The sequence below is a fragment of the Sipha flava genome, unplaced genomic scaffold, assembly GCF_003268045.1.
Source record: "Sipha flava isolate LNK unplaced genomic scaffold, YSA_version1 563_pilon_pilon, whole genome shotgun sequence".
NCBI classification, from domain to species: Eukaryota; Metazoa; Arthropoda; class Insecta; order Hemiptera; family Aphididae; genus Sipha; species Sipha flava.
The window spans coordinates 134,666-156,724 of NW_020273544.1; the positions used below are offsets into that span (position 1 = coordinate 134,666).

Sequence of the window (22,059 nt, forward strand, 5' to 3'; positions counted from 1 at the left end):
GTTATTGATTTTAGTGTTCATATATTAAATACAGATGAAATTATAACCTCTCCCCTCCCCAACCCCCGAAACTTGGCGTGAAGTGTAATAATAATTGTTTCAAGACGAAAATACCCTTTGCAGTGAAATCGATTGGTAGAATGACGTGGGCTGCACAAGTGGGATTACAAAGTGGGATCGCAAGTGAAACATTACGTTGTTTACTGTTCAACGACTGGATTCAACATTTTTAGGTTATTTACGAATCGTATTTATATGTAAATTATCGCAACAGTTTTGTTTTAATTCGCCGATTCGAGTTTACAACCGATCAATGATGATTCGCATTAATTTGTTACGATATTGGTTCATCATGCTATCAAACTTTGTAATTATTATCGTTCCGCAATGTTATTATGATAATATTATTATGCTTCCGTTTTGTTCTACCTTCCTAGGGCGTTATAGTAAAATATTACGTGTAATAATAGTGCAACCACTATATAATTACCATCGATTTAAAGCTTATTTGATGCGAACACAAAGTTAAAGTAACGTAACTGGAAAATAATGAGAGCATTTACTGATCATGTTTCATAAATATTTCGAATCAATCGTTGCCGTAATGAAAACGAATCTCAGAACTTTCCGAATCAATATAATTTTCATTCGTTTGGTCATATATAAATTATAACAATTTATACAGATGAATATGTAGTACGTATATAACACTAGACAGTGTATATTCAAACATGCCGCAGGTGTTGATATGTGTGCAGGTGTTTCTTAGGTAAGTTCAAACGTACCTCATTAGAATTTAGTTTTCGAAAAAATATCAAGTTTATTACATTTGCGTAAAAACAAAATTGCGTCTAAATAACCGCATTATAGTATAATGACTATGATCATAGCCATGGATTTGGTTTTACCATTTGAGCCAATAACGCAAGATAATGTACGGATAATGATTATTTAATACACAGATTGCACATACATAAGAAAATACTGGTAAAAGAAAATTACTTATGTTTCTATGATTCGACCAGGAGTGAACGATATCAGTGATGTGTCACCGTTACATCCGTTCATCGAGTTTAAAATTAAGATAGCTTGAGAAAAAAAGAAGCGTGCAAAGAATTCACACAGGCTTGAACATAAACGAGTTTCGCAGAAAATGTTAAGTGCCTTCCGTTAGTATTCGACCCGCCCAATGGAAGCTAAACACAAGTGCTGAAGTGCAAGAGAACAATGATGAGGTACACCGTCAACTTGTTAGACATCGGCTGACAATCAAATACATTTACATTTTTAATGCTAGATCTAGAAAAAAATTAGTTTATTTGAATACAGCCGAACAAAAGAACCCAATATCCGAAACAAAATTATAAAGCCGGGTGCACACCGGAGCATTTAGGTGTAATGTAACACCGCAATGTAACTGTAATGCTCAGGTGTGTACGATGTTACTGTATCATTCGCGCGTGTTCGACTCGCGACACCGTCGATTCATCCAAGTGTCGGTTTTTTGATGAACATCAAAGGAATGTTACATTACGACACGATGAGCGTGGTCGGTAAACCAGTTGCTCGCAGTGAATCGCCCGATGATATCAGCGGATATAATCGCCCGGATTATATTCGTATGTTATTGTATTATAAAATTAATTAAAATTAATGAATAAAATATTATTATTATTATTAATATACAATTAATGAAATTTATTACAATATAAATTAATAAATTTGTATTATTTAATTTTAATTTAAAAATGGAGTGGAATAATGAGTAAGTGTTAGACTTAATAGAATGGTAATAAAAATAAACTGGTACTATGGTTCCCAAAGGATCCAAAATATTATAACAAATTTGCAAAATTCGATGCGTGGGAAGAGTTGGCCAAGGAAATAAAAATAACACTGGATGAATGCAAAAAAAAATTGTTGCACGAACACAAAATGTCAATAACTGATGGATAGACCGGCGAACAACCGATTTAGAGTAGTGCTCGGCCATAAACGTACACACCGGTCGTTTCTATCATGTAACATTCAAGCGAGCACGAACTCTGTTTCATTACACTTAAATGCTCTGGTGTGTACCCGGCTTAAAATCGTGTAATCTTAGAACACAGAAAAAAATAGTTTATTGATTTCGTCTAATTTTAAACGTCTTATTTGGTGTATTTTATATAATTTCATTACAATGAAACTAAAAGTCTTTTTATGAAAGTAAAACAACTTAAAACCTTAGATATGTCGATTTGTAAAAAATGACATATTATTTTATGTGTAGACCAATACGTTTACAATTATTTTAGCTCAACACTTTTGAAAAACATTTCAAGCATTCTGTTCGGTATAGTCATTGATAATCCTTATATTTAATATAGAAAAATAAAACTCAGTATGTAGGTACATTGTATACGAGATGGCCATCACAAAATTAATAAATTTAAATGTTTTGAAATTGTAATAATTTAGTTGATTCAATCTTTCCGACGCATAAATATATGATTGGAAATATGCATATAAAATAATGTACTATAATGGATTTTAGTTCATTTTATTCTTATAACATTTAGAACCAGTTTTTATAGTTAAAACTAGTTATAATATACATATGTATGTATATTTATAAATAATTTCGTATACATTTACAATTTAATTAATTTTGATATTGCTAATATATATGTATATAATGGAATAGTTATAAACTATAAAAATACAGTAAATTATTTAGAAAAAATATCTTTAATATTTTTTTACTCAAAGATATTGACTTTTATTACAACATTTTCTTGATATTTTGAATATTAAATGACAATTATAATATAGATTTAACATATAAATTGCATAAATTAATTTTCCGTAGAAATATTTATAGCTAAATTTAACATAGTCATAGTGCGTTTTGAAATCACCTTGGCCAGCTGATTTGTTATCGTTGTCCAGCACATGCGCGGTGTGCGTCACACCGAATTCTAATTTTCCAACATTAGAATTAGCTTTTTTAATATCAGATTAGTCAGGTAATCAGCTCATATTATCATTAATTTTTATTATTATTAGGTATGTATGCTACCTAATTTAAATTAAATAAATTATTATTACATTATGGATAATCGAATGTATTCCTACAATTTTTTTTGAGCAACTTCAGAAAAAAAAATTAAAACAATTTATCTTTATTAATTTTTAGTAAAATCTGTAACAATAACTGTACTGTTGTCTGAAACATAATATATATCTTGCACATTAGACTTTGAAATAATCTCTAAAAACATATTTTTACGAGAACACGGAATGACAGTTAAAATTGTCATTAAAATTAAATGTAATCTAATTTTTCATAGGCGTGTGCACGGGTGTGGCTTATAGGGCTATAGCCACACCTAAGAGGTTTTTTAGGTGGGTATTAGGTACTTAGGTAAAAAGGGCTAATAACTCTTTTTTTTTGGAAAATCGAAAGTTTTTTTTATCAATTTTATTAAATTACAAAAAAATAAAAATTGCCGGGACTGGCGTTCATTGACAATCAGATTGTACATCAATTTTTCTAATAAATTTTATTTCTACTTACTTTTTTTTATATATTAATTTTTTTTTTTAAGGCGGGATTTTATAAGGAGTTGGGTGATAAAAAAAAAAAAATAAAAGCACACCGAATATAGGAATCTGCGCACGCCTATGTAATTTTCCATTAGTGAAGTGTTTAATTGGAAACATTATGAGAGAATTATATGACCTGTATTATGTTATGTATTATTTCGTTATTGTTATGTAATTAATATATTATTAATTAATGAAATATAACAAAAAATGAATAAATAATAACATATATTTAAGTGGATTTTAACTGTATTAAATAATTTAAATTTCTTCAGTCTACACGTAATCCTCGGTAGTATAGTGGTAAGTATCCCCGCCTGTCACGCGGGAGACCGGGGTTCGATTCCCCGCCGGGGAGGAAAATTTTTTGCATTTTTTTGTATTATATTTTTTTTTATATAACATTTCTTATATTGTCTTCTTTCAAAGTCTACATGTATCATAATGATAATATTGGTAATTAACATTTTAGTAAATATTAACAAAATTAAGACTTACATACAGGTAAATGAAACAATATAATATTTAAGTAAATTAAATATTGAAAATACACACCAGTAATCGGGTTCGTTTATTAAAACATGTAACATTATAAAAATATATTGAAACATATTCAATTTATGAAACTTATTAAAACATATTAAGTTGGAAAGTTTACAGGACCAAAATCAACCAATAATTGATTGATTTTGCAACATCGTTAATTATTAACGATGTTGTATTCTTTGTTAAAGGAGACCCAAACAATAAAGTTTAGTTTCATTATGATTAAATTTTAATTGTAATAATAAATCGCTGGTGCTAGCAAACAATGCCATAAAAGTAGAAACATCATAATAAAGTTTATTACATATTATTTTTAATAATTTTATTTTTCTCTCAGGAAAATATGAATTTTTTTTGAACAAATATCTATATTTTTCATATTATTGAAATTATTGAAATGCAGTGCAGTACCCATTTAAAGCAATCGTTCTTGAATTCCGCAAAACTAGATTTTTAAAGAGCATTGCAGAAAGCTGAATTCCCAAAAATAATTGCTCACGCCCAGAAAATGATGGCAATGTTTGTGTTGTCATATGTGTGCGAACAGACTTTTTTGACCATGAAATTGCTGAAAAACTCAATCAGAAACCGATTGACTGATGAAAGGTTAGAATGGAATGGAAAGATTCCATTACGTCAAATATTCACGTAAAATTAAAACTACTAGTTTTACCTTAAAAAAAAAAAAAAAAAAAAATACGAAAAAAGTCAAAATAATAAAACATAAACATACCAGCACTTTTAATTTTAATGTCCTTATAATTTAACCCTATAAAATCATAAAACCAAATATAAAAAAAAAAAAACAATTAAAAACAATTAAACATTAATTTTCATAATAAGCATATTACTAGTACTACCATAACACGTCATTGTTAGATCTCATATAAATTCGATTAGAGAGCACTTAGAATTAATCAGAATATAGTAACAGCACTAGACTGGCCACTCACTTCTTGTAAGACTACTGTTAGACGTGGACTTTTTCACAACCACATAGCCACGAGTAATTAATCATGACTAGTACTAATAACTCTTACACAGCAGTTAACTATTTTTATATGAATAATTATTTAAAATGTAATTAAATTATTGCGATTTGTAATTATTTCAAAATACAAATGTTGTGCTTATCAAACTACCTATCTTTTCGACAAGTGTTTCGAGTTCGTATTAAACGTACTACGTCGTTTAAATAATTACCGTGAGCTACGCAGTGTCTTGTAAGACGATCACTACACTAACACTAAAAACACCTTATTCGGCACTTATTTCCCATCAGACGTAATTTTAATTTGAAACGAAACGTTACAACTCGTTGACTTGATTTCCTGAACAACACAATAAACGTCTTTGAATAATAAATAAATATATAGTTTTTAAATCAGGAGCACGTTTTACGATAATGCGATATTGAGATTTTGGTAAAGGAATGTTTAAACGTATTATGCTACGAAATCATTAACAAAACAAAAACGTTAAATTACTAATAATGTAACATTTGACATTATATAACATTCATAGGTATCGAATAATATTGCTAAATATGAATGCGGTTTTCACGTGATTAATAATCGTGATTTGTGCAGTTAACGGGCGGGCAAGAAAATTCGTTTGATAGTTTATTTGTTCATATTATGTTAAACATCATGTAGGACGAATGATAAGTTGTTTGAAATGTAAACTATCATAGGAGTTGTTATTTTTTTTTTAACGACTTGGCGCAACACATTAGATACTTTTTTTATTTTGGTTCTCTGTAGTGTATAATCGTGTATGATGCGGAGTGAACGCATTTAATACGCACGTACTATATTACGTTCACATTGAATTACGATTGCTAAAATATCGTCTAAAAGATCAATAAACAATACGGGATAGAACCACAAGAAAAACGTTTAGAAGTTTTATGATGGTGTACGATGCCAATAAATTTCACGTTACCTTGATACTCATAAAACTGCGTTTATTAATAACATATATGCAATGAAATCGTATTTAGGCGTGACTATTTAACGGTAGAAAATCAAACTTCGTCGTAATATTACGAAAAAAATAAATGCTGAGCAAGTTTGTGATATTATTTATACATACATATAATATATATATTTATATATTAATTATATATATTTATGATAATATGCTATTTATTCATTTTTCAATTAAGTTACAACAAGTACATTCATTTGCACGTTAATCACATCAATTAAGTTTAAAATAAAATTCAGAAAAGATAAAGTTATTAAAAAAAAAAGTTCTAATTAAGTATCAATGCGCAATTTTTCGTAATTATGTAATCTTTTTGATTCTAAATGAAACGAAGATTAGTTTTACCATGTTGTGTTTTTTTGTGTCTGTGTACATGGTCTTGTTGTTCCACTAAGAGATATGATATCTTACTAATTAAAAAAAAAGTTGAATTTAATTAAAGAATAAAAATATATGAATGTTAAATTTTACGTTTTAACAAAACGATAAAAATATCAAAAACAAATTAAATTTATTTTGTTAAAAATGTATAAAACTTTCAATTTTTATACGAAATGATTAAAAAGTTTTTCTTTATATAAACAGATCCATCTGACCTCTTTCACTCAGAATCGTTTTTTTAAGTTTAAAAAACCGATACAGCAATATCATTCACATACACCTGACCGTGGGTTCTTACCCAATCCAGGAGTTTCATCCTTTTTCTTCTTTTATTTCTAATAACTTTCTACGTCCTATAAACTTGAATCATATTCGGTATTAGATACAAATATATTTTTCTTTCATAAAATCCAAAATAAACTTAGCCGGGAAAATAATACATTAATTTCAACTCTGTATAGAAGAATATAAGTTAACAAGTTTAGTTTACTTAACATTTGCCCATACAACTCGTTATCGTCCTACAGACACGCCTTACGGAAAACCGTTCGCTTTGTTTTATCATAAATAACGTATTAATGTATAACGTAATTTTACTCATAAACCTAACTTAATCTTACTTCCTTATCCCCACCAATCACCTGCAGAAAATGCTTATTTTTTTCCAAATTCACAACACCCTCTCAAAAACCAATTCTGGTTATGCCACTGAATATTGTACACAACGGTGGTTAATCATTTTCGCCGGATTCCATCGTCCGGGAACGATGATGTGCGTCCGTGGTACACACGTGGTTTAATATGTTATATCTATTATAAAGTTAAACTTGTTTTTAACGCCGTCGCGTTACAGTTTATTCGTCTGCATACGTTACATGCGACGGAAAACTGCGAAGAAACGACAGAACTCTGTATAAATCAGTTTTTTTTCAGTTTATATTGCACTGCATAGGGAACATTTTTTATTTTTTGTTTCTTCCGAACATATTACATAATATAATATATCATAGACACATATATACGAGTAGAATAACGAAGTCATTATGTCGAAAAACAGAAAATAATAATAATTGGATTCGGTGTGGTTGCAACAGATCTCGCGAGAGTTACGTGCGTAGAATATATTTAAAACACGGTCGCAACATACAAATGGAAATATACATATTATTTTATTTTAATTTTCTCTAAATAAAAACTTTCTCGATAGGTTTTTGAAAGCACAGTTTAAAACAGTTTAAATATATTCGGTTTGAGATCGCCTACGCAGTAGGTTATAAACAGTGCGATATAATCAGTGGCGTATTTAAAGGATTAATTTCGGTATGGGTTTATAAAAGTTATATACTTAGTACATTTAATCAATATCTTAAAGTGCCTATGCGAATCTTCTACGTACGTATACTCTTATCGTACTATATTATACTACGCTTACTTAACTGTTTATATTTATACATCTGTTAAAGTTATGAATTACCAATTCGGTGAACTAACACACACTTCGTGAGCTAACATAATGATAACATTAAATCAGGGACTGATAAGAACTAGGAGGTGACCCTGAATTATCGAGTCATTGAATTATGACACACTGATTCAACTCATTCGGTTCACCTAAAAGAGTCATGAACATGTTTAGAAAATATTAAAGAATCTCGATCATTGATGAAATAATTAGTGAAATATTTACACTAATATTGTGAATTTGTGGTGAAAGAAAGTCACCATAAATTATATATCGGGGGACGCCAACTGTTTAAATACAGCTCTGATTAGAATATTATATAAATTATTAATAAATCAACCACAAATGTGGTTCCAACAACGAATCAAATTAATTTACGTAATTATATATTATATCTCGTAATTATACCAAAATTAAATGTACAGTTTAAATTATATAATTTCATTGAAATTGAATATTCTAAATCAATTTTATAAATTTTAATGAGTATTGTTATATGTATTTTTATATTATGCGGTTTGTAAAAAAATATAAAAACCACGAATTTTTAATAAATTTGAATAAACAGTTTTACCTACATAAGTCTTAATTAATTTCTTAATGAGATTCTTAACATTAACTGTTCTTAACTTAAGAATTCTTAATTAATTCTTCTTAACTGAAGAAAATAAAGAATATTTATCGTATTGGAATATCCCGTTTAAGAAATATTAAGAAAATATTTTATTACTCAACTAACTAACCCGACAAATATTGTTTTGTCATATAAATTATTTCTAGAGAATATGTTGCTAGAAAAAAATAACTAATTTAATATAAATGTGTAAGGATGTGGTATATAAGTGGGAAATATATGGAGTGATATGAACGGTGACGGAATATAAAAATGAAAAAATTTCAAATATTTATTTTTTTAATAATTTATTAAAATCGATCCTTTAAAATTATATATATCGCTAATTATGACAATATTATTAAAAAAAAATATCAATCCCTTAATGTAACAGAGTGTACAATATTTTTTATTATCCCATATTTCGCCAATACAAACTGGATGGTTCGAGTGCACGCTACGTATAATTGTCCGTGTGAAAAACATAATTTTGATTGAATCGCAAGTATCGAAATCGTTCGCTCTCTATCTTTACATACATGTCAACCATGAATTGTTGACAAAGCTCACGACATCTTAGAATAACGTTGTCCTATCTCGTATAATCATCAACCAATATGCATAATAATCCTTCGAATTAACATTCTTGTTTGTTTTGGCTTCTGTTGCAGGATCTTGTTGTTTAATATTTATGCAATACTTGTCATTTAATACCAAAAATAAAATGAATAGTTTTTTAATAGTTTCATTTAACAATTTATTTTCAATTGTGCAGTAATTGACCGGGTCAAAAATTATTAAATTAATCTACGATTTATTAAACAAAAGCACTTTTCCAAAATTGTTTTTTGTACAAACCTTCTCCTGGCAATTACGAATAATTAAAAAAAATTTGAGCCAAATCGGCCCAGCCGTTCTCAATTGATGAAATGATACATTTTTGGCTCCATTTATATATATATATTTTGTTTTTTTTATATTTTTGTTATAAGAATATCATTACTGTATTGATTATTATTTTTAAATGTTTTTACATAATTTTATCTATTGTTTCATAATTTAATCACAATTGTCATTCATTCGTTTACGATTGTTGTGTCGTCTAACTTCTACGGATAGTTGGTATCTTCGAAGATTTGCATTAGTTAGTTAACCGGGATGTGAGGCATTTTTAATTAATAATAAATGTACAACAAGTCAGTGTTTTTAAAACAGAAAAAAGCGCGTAACATGTAATATTTTAACAGAAAATCGATACCTATCGTAACAGGCACGCGTTTGTGCACATCAATAATAATGGTGACTTTCATACGGTACCTTTACGGTAAATACTACAAATTTTGAGCAACACAGTACATGTCAGATGTCTGATGATGACCCTACCAAACCGAATAATTTGTCATCGTGTGTAGCCCATAATTCGTAAAGGTCGTGCAATAATACCTTTCACGGAACGCGAAATTGAATTTATTGTCCATTGGATATTTTAGTTAAATGATGATATGTTATGTTATGCTCCTTACAACCTGTGCCACTATGAATTGAACCAAAATTGGTAATGGTAATTCACATTTCACGCCATAACAAAATAAATTTTTATGAAGTATTGTTAGTTTATTTAAATAAAATAATAATTCATATGGATCGTACCGATCTTTATTTTATTTTAGCGTTGCGATGTGTATCCAATGTGAATTAAAAATTAAATTAAAAACTGAATACATTTTTACGTGTTGTACTTTTGTGGTAAATATCGGACGTTTCGTATAGCGATGTTCAACGGTTATCAATAATGACATTCAGTTATCGGTCAAATTCAGTGGCGTAGCTAGGATTTTTTGAAGGGGGGTGTTAATTGTAATTATTAAATATTATATGTAATACGTACAAACTAAAACTTTTATTTTAATTAATTAATATGTATACATAATGTCTGTAATAGAGATGTAATGTATACTCGAATTCGGATAGCATTACCATAAATTATTCGAATATTTGACTATTCGAATATCAGTATTCGATGCTACAATACCTATTATTATTAAACGTTTTGTGTTGCACGAAAACGTAAACGAATAATTTTCGTTACGTATTGTCGCAATCGCGATAATATTAACCTGTATATATGTAATTAGTATTGTGCATTATTTTATATTTCATATTGTATTATCGATTTACCTATATTCCTATAATAATGTAATACAGTGGTTCCCAACCCATGGGCCGCGGCTCACAAGTGAGCCGCGAGCAGGTGGTACTGGGCCGTGAACCATATTTTATTAACATTACTTACATATATTTTTAAAATATTAAATATCAGCAAGTGAAGAAGATTCGTTGATTGAACTCTAATGTGATAAGACTCTAAACTCGTTTTTTAAAACTTCACCATTATTACCATTATACTTAAATATTCGGCGAGACTTTCTAGCAATTTCTAAAATTTCACTTAGAAATTTGGCGGGCTATATTTCGACAACCTGTGTGTCTTTGTGAACGAGCTTTTTCTAATTTTTAAAAAATAAATGTAGGAATAAATTGAATTTTGAGTGATTTAAGGCTAAAACTTTTCATTTTTAGTCCAAATATTGATTCTCTCATTGGGAACAATCCAAAATTATATTAAATTGTTTAACTCTTGAATAATCTACTTCAATGAAGTATTTTTTGATAAACAATTGTTTTTTAATAAATAAATTGTAATAACTGACGTATGTGCATATTATACATATATAACTATTGGTGGGCCATAACATTTTCTACGAAATTGGTGGTCCGCACTACTAAAAAGGTTGGTAACCGCTGATGTAATATATGATACGACTCAAGGGGGGTGTCATATCTACCAAACACCCCCCTTGTATACGCCACTGGTCAGATTCAATTTGGGTTGATAACGTACGTGCCTATCGGTGGCGGCGCGAAGTTTATTCTCCAGCGAAGCAGCTATGTGTATCGAGTACTCTTTTCAAGTCAAAGTTTTAGATTCAGAACAAATATTAAAACCAACAATTTCAAACAAAATAATACATAACATTAATATTTTATTTCAAACGTGCAAATTATGTATCAAACTTTTCCGTTGCACAACCCTTACCCAATTTTAGCCGTGAATCAGCTGCTTTTATAAAACCCGCATGGTGGCACCGCTGTCCACTGTGCCAAATGCAGTCTTAGAGACATCCGGACGATGTGTATTGAGAATAAGCGATGTAATTAACTAAAAAATATTGATATTATTAAGCTGTTTATGGGAATGTTAATGCCCAGTTGGGCGACTTTTAATAAAATCATCTATAGGCAATTAGATACTAACGTTTATGTGACGACATCACGACACATCTATGAGATGTTTAATAATAATATCTATAATATTGGTTGTTTAAAACATCTGTTTCGTGTCAAATTTAAACAACCTAATAACGTTACTTCTGCCTGTTACAACACTCATCTGTGAAATTATCATTCAAAACATGGAAATTATGTAATAATTTATGTCAAAATAATATACAGTTTATATCTATACTTTATACAAACTGAATAGGTATATATAAATAATAATAATAATAATAATAATAAAAAAAAGTAATAAGTATGAATTTCGTTATACCACCTAACAAACGAATGAATACATATTTATTATATTTATCAATATAAAATAATAAAGAAATTAAATACACTTTTACATCAAATAAATTGAAAATATGGCCATAAACAAGCAATCAGTTGGATTACAGAAATAAACTAACACGTTAATTAATTAAATATTTATAAATAAAAATACGACGATAAAATATTTCGGAAAATAGAAATTATTGTCAACGCCAGTCAACTTTGATTTGTTCACAACTATTGAGCTTGTAACAATACCATGCCACTAACGTCCAATTGGCAAAATCGAAAAATGATTTAGACGTGATCTAACTGATCAACTGTCAAATCCGTCCCAAGCGGCATGCCAAAAGATCGCTCAAGTGTTGGACCAACACTGTTGGTCCACTTCAATAAAAGCCAATGAAAACAAATGCGTGCCAAACGGCCACACGCGGTTCCAATTGTGTTTGACTGGTATTCAATTATTTTTGTTTATCATTAATTGATTTTGTTAATTTAATTATTTTTTCGTTTTTCTCTTGTAACGTTACTGATAATTATAAAATTATATAAAATGGTCTTGATCAATTATACTCGTATATTCATCTGTTATACGAAATATTAAAAACTAGCATTGAATTGAATTTTAATTTTTAAAAAGAGATTCGTTGGTTTAATTTTTATACTTAATTATTGTCGAACTAAATTAAATATCTAATCTGTTTTAATCTGGTAAATTTTTACTCAATTTATTATTTTTTCAACCTTTGTGTATTAAACTATTTGGTACTCATAGAATTCATTTCCAAATAGGGTGCACTGTTTATAGGATTTTAATGTTATTTTACGTATTGACAACGCACAATAATACACTGATTTTGCGGCAACGTAATTATTATCGTGTGCTCGCATTCGTTATTACATTTCATCCACGCTTCTTTGTCAATTGGATTTCCCTTGCGAGTTATTTTGAACAGGGCGACGAAAATATATTATAGCGCATACACCGTAACTCAATCGATAAAGCGGAAATTTAAAGACAAATGGATTCAATTATGCGATAGGAACAACCGGGTTAAGCTAGAAATTGGTACGGTTTTGCACAGCGTTGTTTTATACAGAAAAAAATTGAGTAAAACGTATACTATATCGCGGTACCAATGACATCGTTCCTTTTTTCAGATGTTTAAACGGTTATTCGAGATCAGCCGATCAAGGATATCAAATCGTTTTCGTAAGTTCCTGTTTGCATTAGTTCCGTTTTAAACAAGATTCACTGACTCGTCTTACATTTTTCGAAGAGCCTTACGAGTTATGTATAATTACGGTACGTGCGTGATACAATAATGAAATCCGCAGTATTTATTAATTATCCCTACATTTCGAACGATTCGTAAGTCGGAAAAAAAATAATGGTAGATCGAATAGGTACGCGTTACGACGATTATCCTACTAATGTTTTGTGTTTTTGTTTCGTGTATCTCACGTGAAATAATGACATCACCGTCGGAAGTTGATCGAAATCCAAATGCAGTCGTCGGCATAATATTTTACTACATACCATTTTATTTTACAGTCGTCAGCTATAAATCTAACTACTACCGAGATAACGGATTACTGTACATGGTATGGATATCATCCTGGTTTCAGACGAGAAACCAGTATTCATCTATCTGAATTAATTTTAAATTATAACGTTAAATTTTTGACAACTGCGTTAATGTTCACGCGTAGAACGTATACAATGTATTATAATAATTAAATGCGTTTCGTATTACCGAATTCTGTTTTTCTCGATTATATAATATTATGCACTTCGTTCGATATGATAATACATCAAGGCTCTTGACGTGTCGACGATAACAGCTGCTTTGAACCTGAATCGAACGCGTTCGTATAATTCCTAAGAGTTTTTATTTCGCCGGCATAAAACCAATAAAAGTTATCACTTTCCGACGGACGTGTTGAAAAACAATCTCATAAACACTCGTTCCGATTCGTTCTTTGTCACGAGTTATTTTATAGATCATATTCGGTCTATTTTTCGTGACCGATAAATAGATTAATGCGCCCAAAGTATAATCAATTATAATCATATCGAGTTATCGCGAGATTCGTGACTCGTATTAAATTTCTCCATCTACTAATCCTATGTAATTCTGAATGTTTTCCATTATTTTATTGGCAACGTAAACACGACAGTTGCTGCTACACATTCTATTCAGAAGCGCTGTTTAATTTATGTCATCCGTATGATCTATTGATCCAGCGCTACGTTTTAAAATTGCCATCTCGAACTGCGACTAAATGAGTGTTAAAAATAGGAATAAAAATACCGTACGAATGAGAAACGTTTGTGACGTTTCAACAGTCAGTCGCGTCCCCTCGTCTTTTTCGTTCATTTTACTCGGCTCGGTCGATCGTCATCGCGCTTAATAGAGCAGAAATCTGATTCCGGGGTGATTGGGGTTTCGCTTATTAAACGTATTAAAATATTGAAACATAGTTATTAAATATTATATTAGATATATATGTATACATGATTATGAAACACGATGAGAATCAATTGAAACTATTTTTATACGCTTCGTCGTTGAGTAACGCAGGAGTTACGTGCCCATTTTCTGCGTTTCAAACGACTAATCTCTAATCTCTCGGTGGACTTTGGATACAATTGTCTACAGTGCAGGTTACACTTGGCAACCGAATCATCTTTATTATTTATTTTCGATCGATACGTTTAACTGGGGCTGGATTGAGTGAAACTAAGGTCTAACTATAGTCCCGAGCCGCAAGTTCAAAGTGACCGAAATGTGTCGTTGGCTATCAAGTATTACTGTTCAGCCGAATAATCGTGGCACAAAAATACCATGTTTAATTAATACTTATTACAGAACCCGAATAATACAAACGAAACCGTTTCTGGTTAGAAATTAAGAGCTCGCCTTGTGTTAAGACCGCGGACCTGCTGCCAACAATTACATCATCCAAGCGAATTTAACGACTGAGCTTGCGAAGCTAGTAGTAGTAGCAGTGCCGGCCCGACGGTTTTCGGAGCCCCATACATATATATATATATATCAGACTTGGGTAAAATACTTTTTAAAAGTATTTTGAATAAATACTCGAATACTTACAAAAAATAGTATTCCGAATACTTTTAAAATACTTCTAGTTTTCATACTATAAAAATAATAGATATCCACTCAACAGAAATATTTGAAATTGTAGACTAAATATATGTTATTTTATTGTATTTTTGTATTACATAACTGTTATAGTTTATGGTTTACAATAATAATAAATACCTGATATTAGCTTATACAAGATACGACGGAGAAGTAATAATAATTTAAAAAAGAGATGATTTAACGGTATTCGAAATATAGTATTCAGAATACTCGTTATAAATATTCAAAATACTTTATTGAATATTTTCAAAAAAAATATTTAAAAAGTATTCTGAATACAGTATTCGGAATACTACTTACCCAAGTCTGATATTGTTCGAACAAGCTATTGTGTTTGTGTCTGGCCACGACAACCGGTTCCCCCCGATAGCGTGCCGATTATGGAATGTTCGCGAACTTTCGGTTGGCGCGCTTCGTCGCGCTGGCATCACGCTCCGGGGCGGCACTTGCAACCGAGCGAGCTGTTGGTGCGTATTACCGCCGGGCGTGTGATTTTTCTTTTACCGTCGTGCGTGTTACCGTCGTGCGTATCACCGCCGGGCGTATTATTTCGTCTACCGCTGTGCGTTGATTTCATTAGCGGTGAGGTCGACGGTGTTTTCGTCGTCAACCGTGTTGTGGCTGCCTGTCGACGTTGCGGTCGTGTCCACTGGCGGGAGCATCACTATCATCGTGGCCGTCGAGGAACGAGGTTTAGCACCTGATTTTTTATATATACATATATATACACAATTTATTATATCATTTTTTTGTTTTATTATTATTATTAGCACACGAGGGCGCCCTACTGATTATATATTATTGTGCCCTTTTTATTTTTACTACACCGACCGTAAACTATTATTATTTTAATTTTATTTATCAATAAGTCACTTTACATTGTGGGCATTTTGATTATCACAGTGAATGCGACCTACTTTCCGGTGGTCTCTGGGCCGGACTGTGTTGTACGTAACATATATATATATAAATTTATTACATAATTGTTTATGGAAATCTATGTTCGTTCATGTTATTATATAACTAAATATATACAAAAATTATACTTCGAACTGTTGTCGACGATAAATATTATACAAGTGCATGCGCATACAACACTTGAAAGCTATGCGTAATTGGTAAAGTCTTAATTATCGTCGATAACAACCCGTTTCCACACGACTACTACGGGTTGCGATTCACGTTTTTTTTTTTTTTTCTACATAAAGTGATATTCGAAATACGTAATTCGTGGGTTTCCGTACAAGTGCTACGAAGTCTTTCTCGCGTTTAAACATTTATTCGTTTCGATTGTCAAGTACCTTCGACATGGTTCTACTCAACGTCTGAGGGGGAGGAGAACTTCAGCGCGCCCATAGCTTCCTTTTTGTATCCGCGGCTGCGTGCCCGCGCGTTCTCTTCGTAGGACACGTCATAAGCACGCGGAATACGAGAAAACCAGGTGGGCCCCGTCTACTACGGCAATGAATACACAACTAAGGATTAATACGGGCGTACATAAACCGCATTGTGGGGGTGAGAGGAAATAACGATAATAAAAAAATAATAAAAAATCAAAACAAAAATCATCCACCTTCCATATGCGTGATTTATGGTCGTCGACGTTGATCCCCGCGAGCGCGTATTACACCGAGTGTTATGGCGAACACTATAACACGTGGTGATTGTCGTGCGCGCTCGTTGTTCCGTTTCGTCGCGTACAGCCGTGGTTCTCAACCGGTGTGTCGCGACATACTAGTGTGTCACGTATTACTTTGGAGTGTGTCGCCAAAATATTATTAATTAAAATTATAAGCTTTCAAAGTATGAACGTATATTATTACGGAATTATGATGAAATAATAAAAGCCACATATAAAAAAAAATTATAATGATATTCTTATTAATTCTTATTTTTTAGAAATAACATTAAAATCTACATTTTGTATGTCTCAAAATGATTCATTTCGAATTTCTCTGTAAATTCAATACACAGGAATAATAAGAATTGAAAATTTCGTTTTCTTTTCAACATCGTACATGACTAAATATTCGATATTGGAAATAACAAAAAGCAAAAATGATATTGACTGTAAATTACGCGAAAGTTTGTTAACCATTTGCCCATAAATCGAAGATCTATGCAGGTCTGCACAGTGTCGGCCTGGCCAGGGCAGCGAGGCAGCGAACGCTGCCGAGGCCCTCATCCTTTTTTTTTTTTTTTTATTCTAGTATAGGCACCTCAAATAGTGATGGACGGGGACTTAATAGCCCAGGGTGCTAAGTATTGTTAAAGGCTCTTTAGGTCATTACATACATGTGCGATTAAATTTTGGTAATTGGGTCTCGCACAAATATATACAATTAATGAGCAAAAAGAGTTTAAAGGATAAAAACTTATTAACATTGAATATTTGAATACTTTCGGTTTATTGGAATAATTTTGTTTTTAAAATACAAGTATTCTCTAGGTGTTTTGTTGTCATGCAACATTAAATTCTCTTATCGCATCATAATGGTTTAAGTTTAAAAATACGAGTATTTATTATTTTTCGTAAATTATTTTTGTTCTATTTTTGGATACTACATGTTTTTCATAATATGTTAACGCTCGTGCAATATAAGATAACGATAATACGATGTATAAATATATTTATATTTCTTTTTATACCAGTTGGATTTTTATCACTTCTATAATAGTTAAATTAATATTTGTATACATACGGGGCACGGGCATTCGAGTGTGTAACGCGTGTTCCGGTATTAGTGACCAGTTTCGTTTTGTGTTTTGTGTATCTTTATTAAAATTAACAAAAATGAATAAACAGAGGTTTCAAAGTGGACACGCCAAAAGAAAAGCGAAACAAAAGGAAGCCTTAATTGCTTGTGGAAACGACAAAAGTCAAAAAAAAATTTGCTTCTTCCCAACTATTAGACAAGGTAAGAATAAAATTCAAAATTATGTTTTATCTCACATGGTATACACTGCTTCTGCTAATTTCAGTAATTTCAGGTAATTCTAGTGTTACAAGTGATCCAGTTTTAAATATAACTGAAAATAATTCATCAGATTTTGAAAATGATTTGATACATGCCAATGGTAATAATAGTAAAAATTAAAAGCTATGCAATGTGAATGTTAATTTATTCAATAAATAATCAAAATTGTCTTTTTCAGATAATTCTAGCACAGGTTGTGATATAGTTTTAAGTACAACTGAAAGTAATATAGCAAATACAGAAAGAAACATAACTAATAATACTGGTAAGTGGTGATACATATTATATAAATATATTATGTAACTACTAACTATTAATTATAACTCAACTTACTTAACCTTATTTATTATTGCTTATATTAAAACAAATATATCTATTGATTTAATTTTTATCTAGTTGTTGAAAAAAGTATTGAATAAATTCAATTTTTATAGAGAATTAAATAAATGCTCTTTTAATATAAAAATTAATCTTATTTTATGCCAAAATAATTATTTTTTGTCTAAAATACACTCTCACAGTTAATATATTTTTGGATCATTTTTTAAACCAAGTTGTATAGTTTATACTAGTTATACAATATATATAATATATATTATTATTATTTTTTTTTTTAGTAAGCTACTTTTTTACTTAGTATTGACAATTTTAATTATATTTATAGGAAAAAGTAATTTCATTACAACTGATTGTCAGAATTCTGTAGGAATACATTTTGAAAGTGAAATAGAGCAAGACGATAACTATTTTGAAAATGAAAAAAATATGATGACCGATTGTGACAATTTTACTCAACCTTCAGCTATTTCACATTTTATTCGCCCATCTAGAACTGATAGTGTAGTAGTCAAAAATCAGTACTTTGATAAGCATCCCATTCAACCGTATATTCAGTCAGGTAAAGGAAAACTTGATTTTAAAAGAATATATTTCAAAATATTACCTAATAATGAAACTATTCAAAGAAAATGGATATCATACTCTACTGAGACTTGCTGCTTATACTGTTCTGCTTGTATGGCTTATGGAAGTCTAAAAATACTTGGTGCAATGGAATCAAAGTTTATCATTGGATATGAAGCTAATATTAAAGTAAACAAAAGCTTATACCAGGATATAGAAAGACATGAAAATTCTAAAACTCATGAGGAATCAATTTCGACAGCTATCCGTTTCAAACTTAATAATGATATTGAAAATGTTATCAACCGAGATGTCATGACAAAACGAGCATTGGAGGTTGAAAATCGAAGAAAAGTCTTAGAAAGGTTAATTGATATTATTATATTCATTGGCCGACAAGGTATTCCTTATAGAGGAAAATTTGAAGGAGCTTATTCACTAAATAATGATAAACGAAACCATGGAAATTTTTTGGAACTTGTGATGCTAATCTCAAAATATGATAACGTTCTCCAACAACATTTAAATACATCTATACAACTCAGTGAAAAAAATAAATCTAAGAAGGGTCGTGGATCGTTGGTTACATTTTTATCCAAACATTTCATTAATGATAACATACTAGTACCTATAGGACAAGAAATTCAAAACATTATTGTGAAGGAAATCAAAGAATGTCAAAAGTTCAGCATAATGATTGATTCAACACAGGATGTTAGTGTGATGGATCAACTTGCTATTTGTGTGAGGTATGTTTATGGAGGAAAAGTTAGTGAAAGATTATTTAGTTTAATTGTATGTCATGATTCCAGTGGTTTAGCTCTTTTTGAATTGTTAAAAAAAGAATTAAAAAGGGTAGGACTTCCGTTAAATGATATTGTGGCTTGCTCATTTGATGGTGCTTCAAACATGAAGGGCATTTATAATGGATTACAAGCACATTTAAAAACTTATAACCCTAAAATAGTTTATACTCATTGTATGGGACATGTTTTAAACCTTATTATGTCTGAAAGTACAACACATTTTACACTTGCTGAAGATTTATTTGGACTTGTAGAATCATCATCAGTTTTTCTGTCAGATTCTCATAAAAGAATGTCAACTTGGATGGCCATAACCAAAGTTAAACATGTTGCTCATAATAAGCTCTATCGTTTGCAAAAAATTGGAGCTACTCGTTGGTGGAGCAAAGATAAAGCTCTATCATCTATATTAGATATAAACTTAGTTGAAGATAATCAAAAAGTAGAGAATAGTAAATTTGTAACATTTTTAGAATTTCTTTTATCAGTTAACCAAGGAAACTTTAATACAAAATCAAAATTTATGGCACGTTCTCTTATTTGTAATTGGTCAAAATTTGAAACTATCTTTATAGCAACTTTATTGATTGACATATATTCTATTACTAGTCCTGTATCCAAATATTTACAATCTAAATCAATTAATTATTTGCAAGCCTGGACCATGATTAATACAATGAAAAACCTAATCAAAAAATTAAGAAACGAGTCTCATATTTTATTTTTATTTAAAAAATGTAAACAATTTGCAAATAATGTAAACTCTTATTTTCTTAACGAACCTTTCATAGAAATAGAAGAAGATTTTCCTGATAAACGAGTATCAAAAAAAAAAATGCTGTCTGGAGAAAAAAGCCAAGATGAATCTAGAAATCAAAGTCCATATGAGAAATTCAAATCGGATGCATTTTCTATTTTAGAAACTATACTTAATAGTATAGAATCAAGATTTGTACCAAATGAAGGACTTCTAAAAGATTGCCATTGGTTGGAACCTAAAGCTTTCCCATCAATTAAATCATTAAATAATTTTCCTGCCGACGTTTTAACAAAAATTTGTGAGTTAGCTGGAGTAGAACGAAAATCAATTTGCTATGAATTGAAACAATTTGCTTGTCAGTTTGAAAGCTTTCATCCTAAATTATCTGAATGTACAACTAAAATTGTTGATCAGCATAATGTTCAACAGGATTTATTATTTGAAAATATGGACAGTGATAATGATGTTGATGAAGAAAACGTTTTACCAATTGATTGCAACAAATGTAATAGATGCATTGCATGTGCTTATATCACAATTAGAGAACTTGCATTTAATTCCAATACTTTTCATAATTTATTTGTTTTGTATAAATATGTACTACTTCTTCCATCAACTCAGGTAACATGTGAAAGAGTTTTTTCTAAACTTAAGTTGGTTAAATCAAAATTAAGATCTACTATAAGTCAAGAACATTTAACTCCATTAATGCTAATGAATGTCGAGAAAGGTATAGAGATTGATAAAGAACATATTATTAATTGCATAGCTGGTTCATCTGATGCATTAAAAAGATTACTTACGTTATAAATAAAAAAAAATTATACTATTAGAATAATAATATAATGTGTTAAATCATTTATTTGTTGTTGTTTTAAAATTAACCAAGTCTGTTAATTAGTAGAATATAATTATTTAAATAGTGTATCAGTGAATTTAAGGAAATTTTATTAAAAAAAGAATAAGTAAATTTTAATACCTAATAAAGAGTATGTAATTCAAACTTGTATAAAATTCATCTATTTTTTAGTTAAAAGAAATATTATGTACACATTTGTTATAATAATAAAATAATAGTTTTATTTTAAATATATATTTTCTATAATATGTTGTGTATGTATGAAGTCTATATGTATGTAAGATATTACAAAACATGACTTTCAAAATTTCAACCCAATCTTAGATAAATTTTGATAAAAAAATTGAGGCCCTAAAAAAAACCCTGCCTAGGCCTTTCATAGCCCAGGC

General features: G+C 30.1%; 1 protein-coding gene and 1 non-coding gene across 2 annotated transcripts; both read left to right on the plus strand.

Moving 5' to 3' along the window:
- Positions 1 to 3,874: 3,874 nt before the first annotated feature.
- Trnad-guc lies at positions 3,875 to 3,946 on the plus strand. Its single transcript has one exon. It is a non-coding gene; the product is annotated as a tRNA-Asp (tRNA).
- A 13,622-nt stretch (positions 3,947 to 17,568) lies between these two features.
- Positions 17,569 to 20,864, plus strand: LOC112691118. The gene is made up of 5 exons (XM_025565271.1): positions 17,569 to 18,282; positions 18,356 to 18,442; positions 18,521 to 18,607; positions 19,007 to 20,759; positions 20,843 to 20,864. Exons 1-5 carry the CDS (start codon positions 17,982 to 17,984, stop codon positions 20,862 to 20,864), a joined length of 2,250 nt encoding a protein of 749 aa, XP_025421056.1. The 5' UTR covers positions 17,569 to 17,981.
- The last annotated feature ends 1,195 nt before the right edge of the window (positions 20,865 to 22,059 follow it).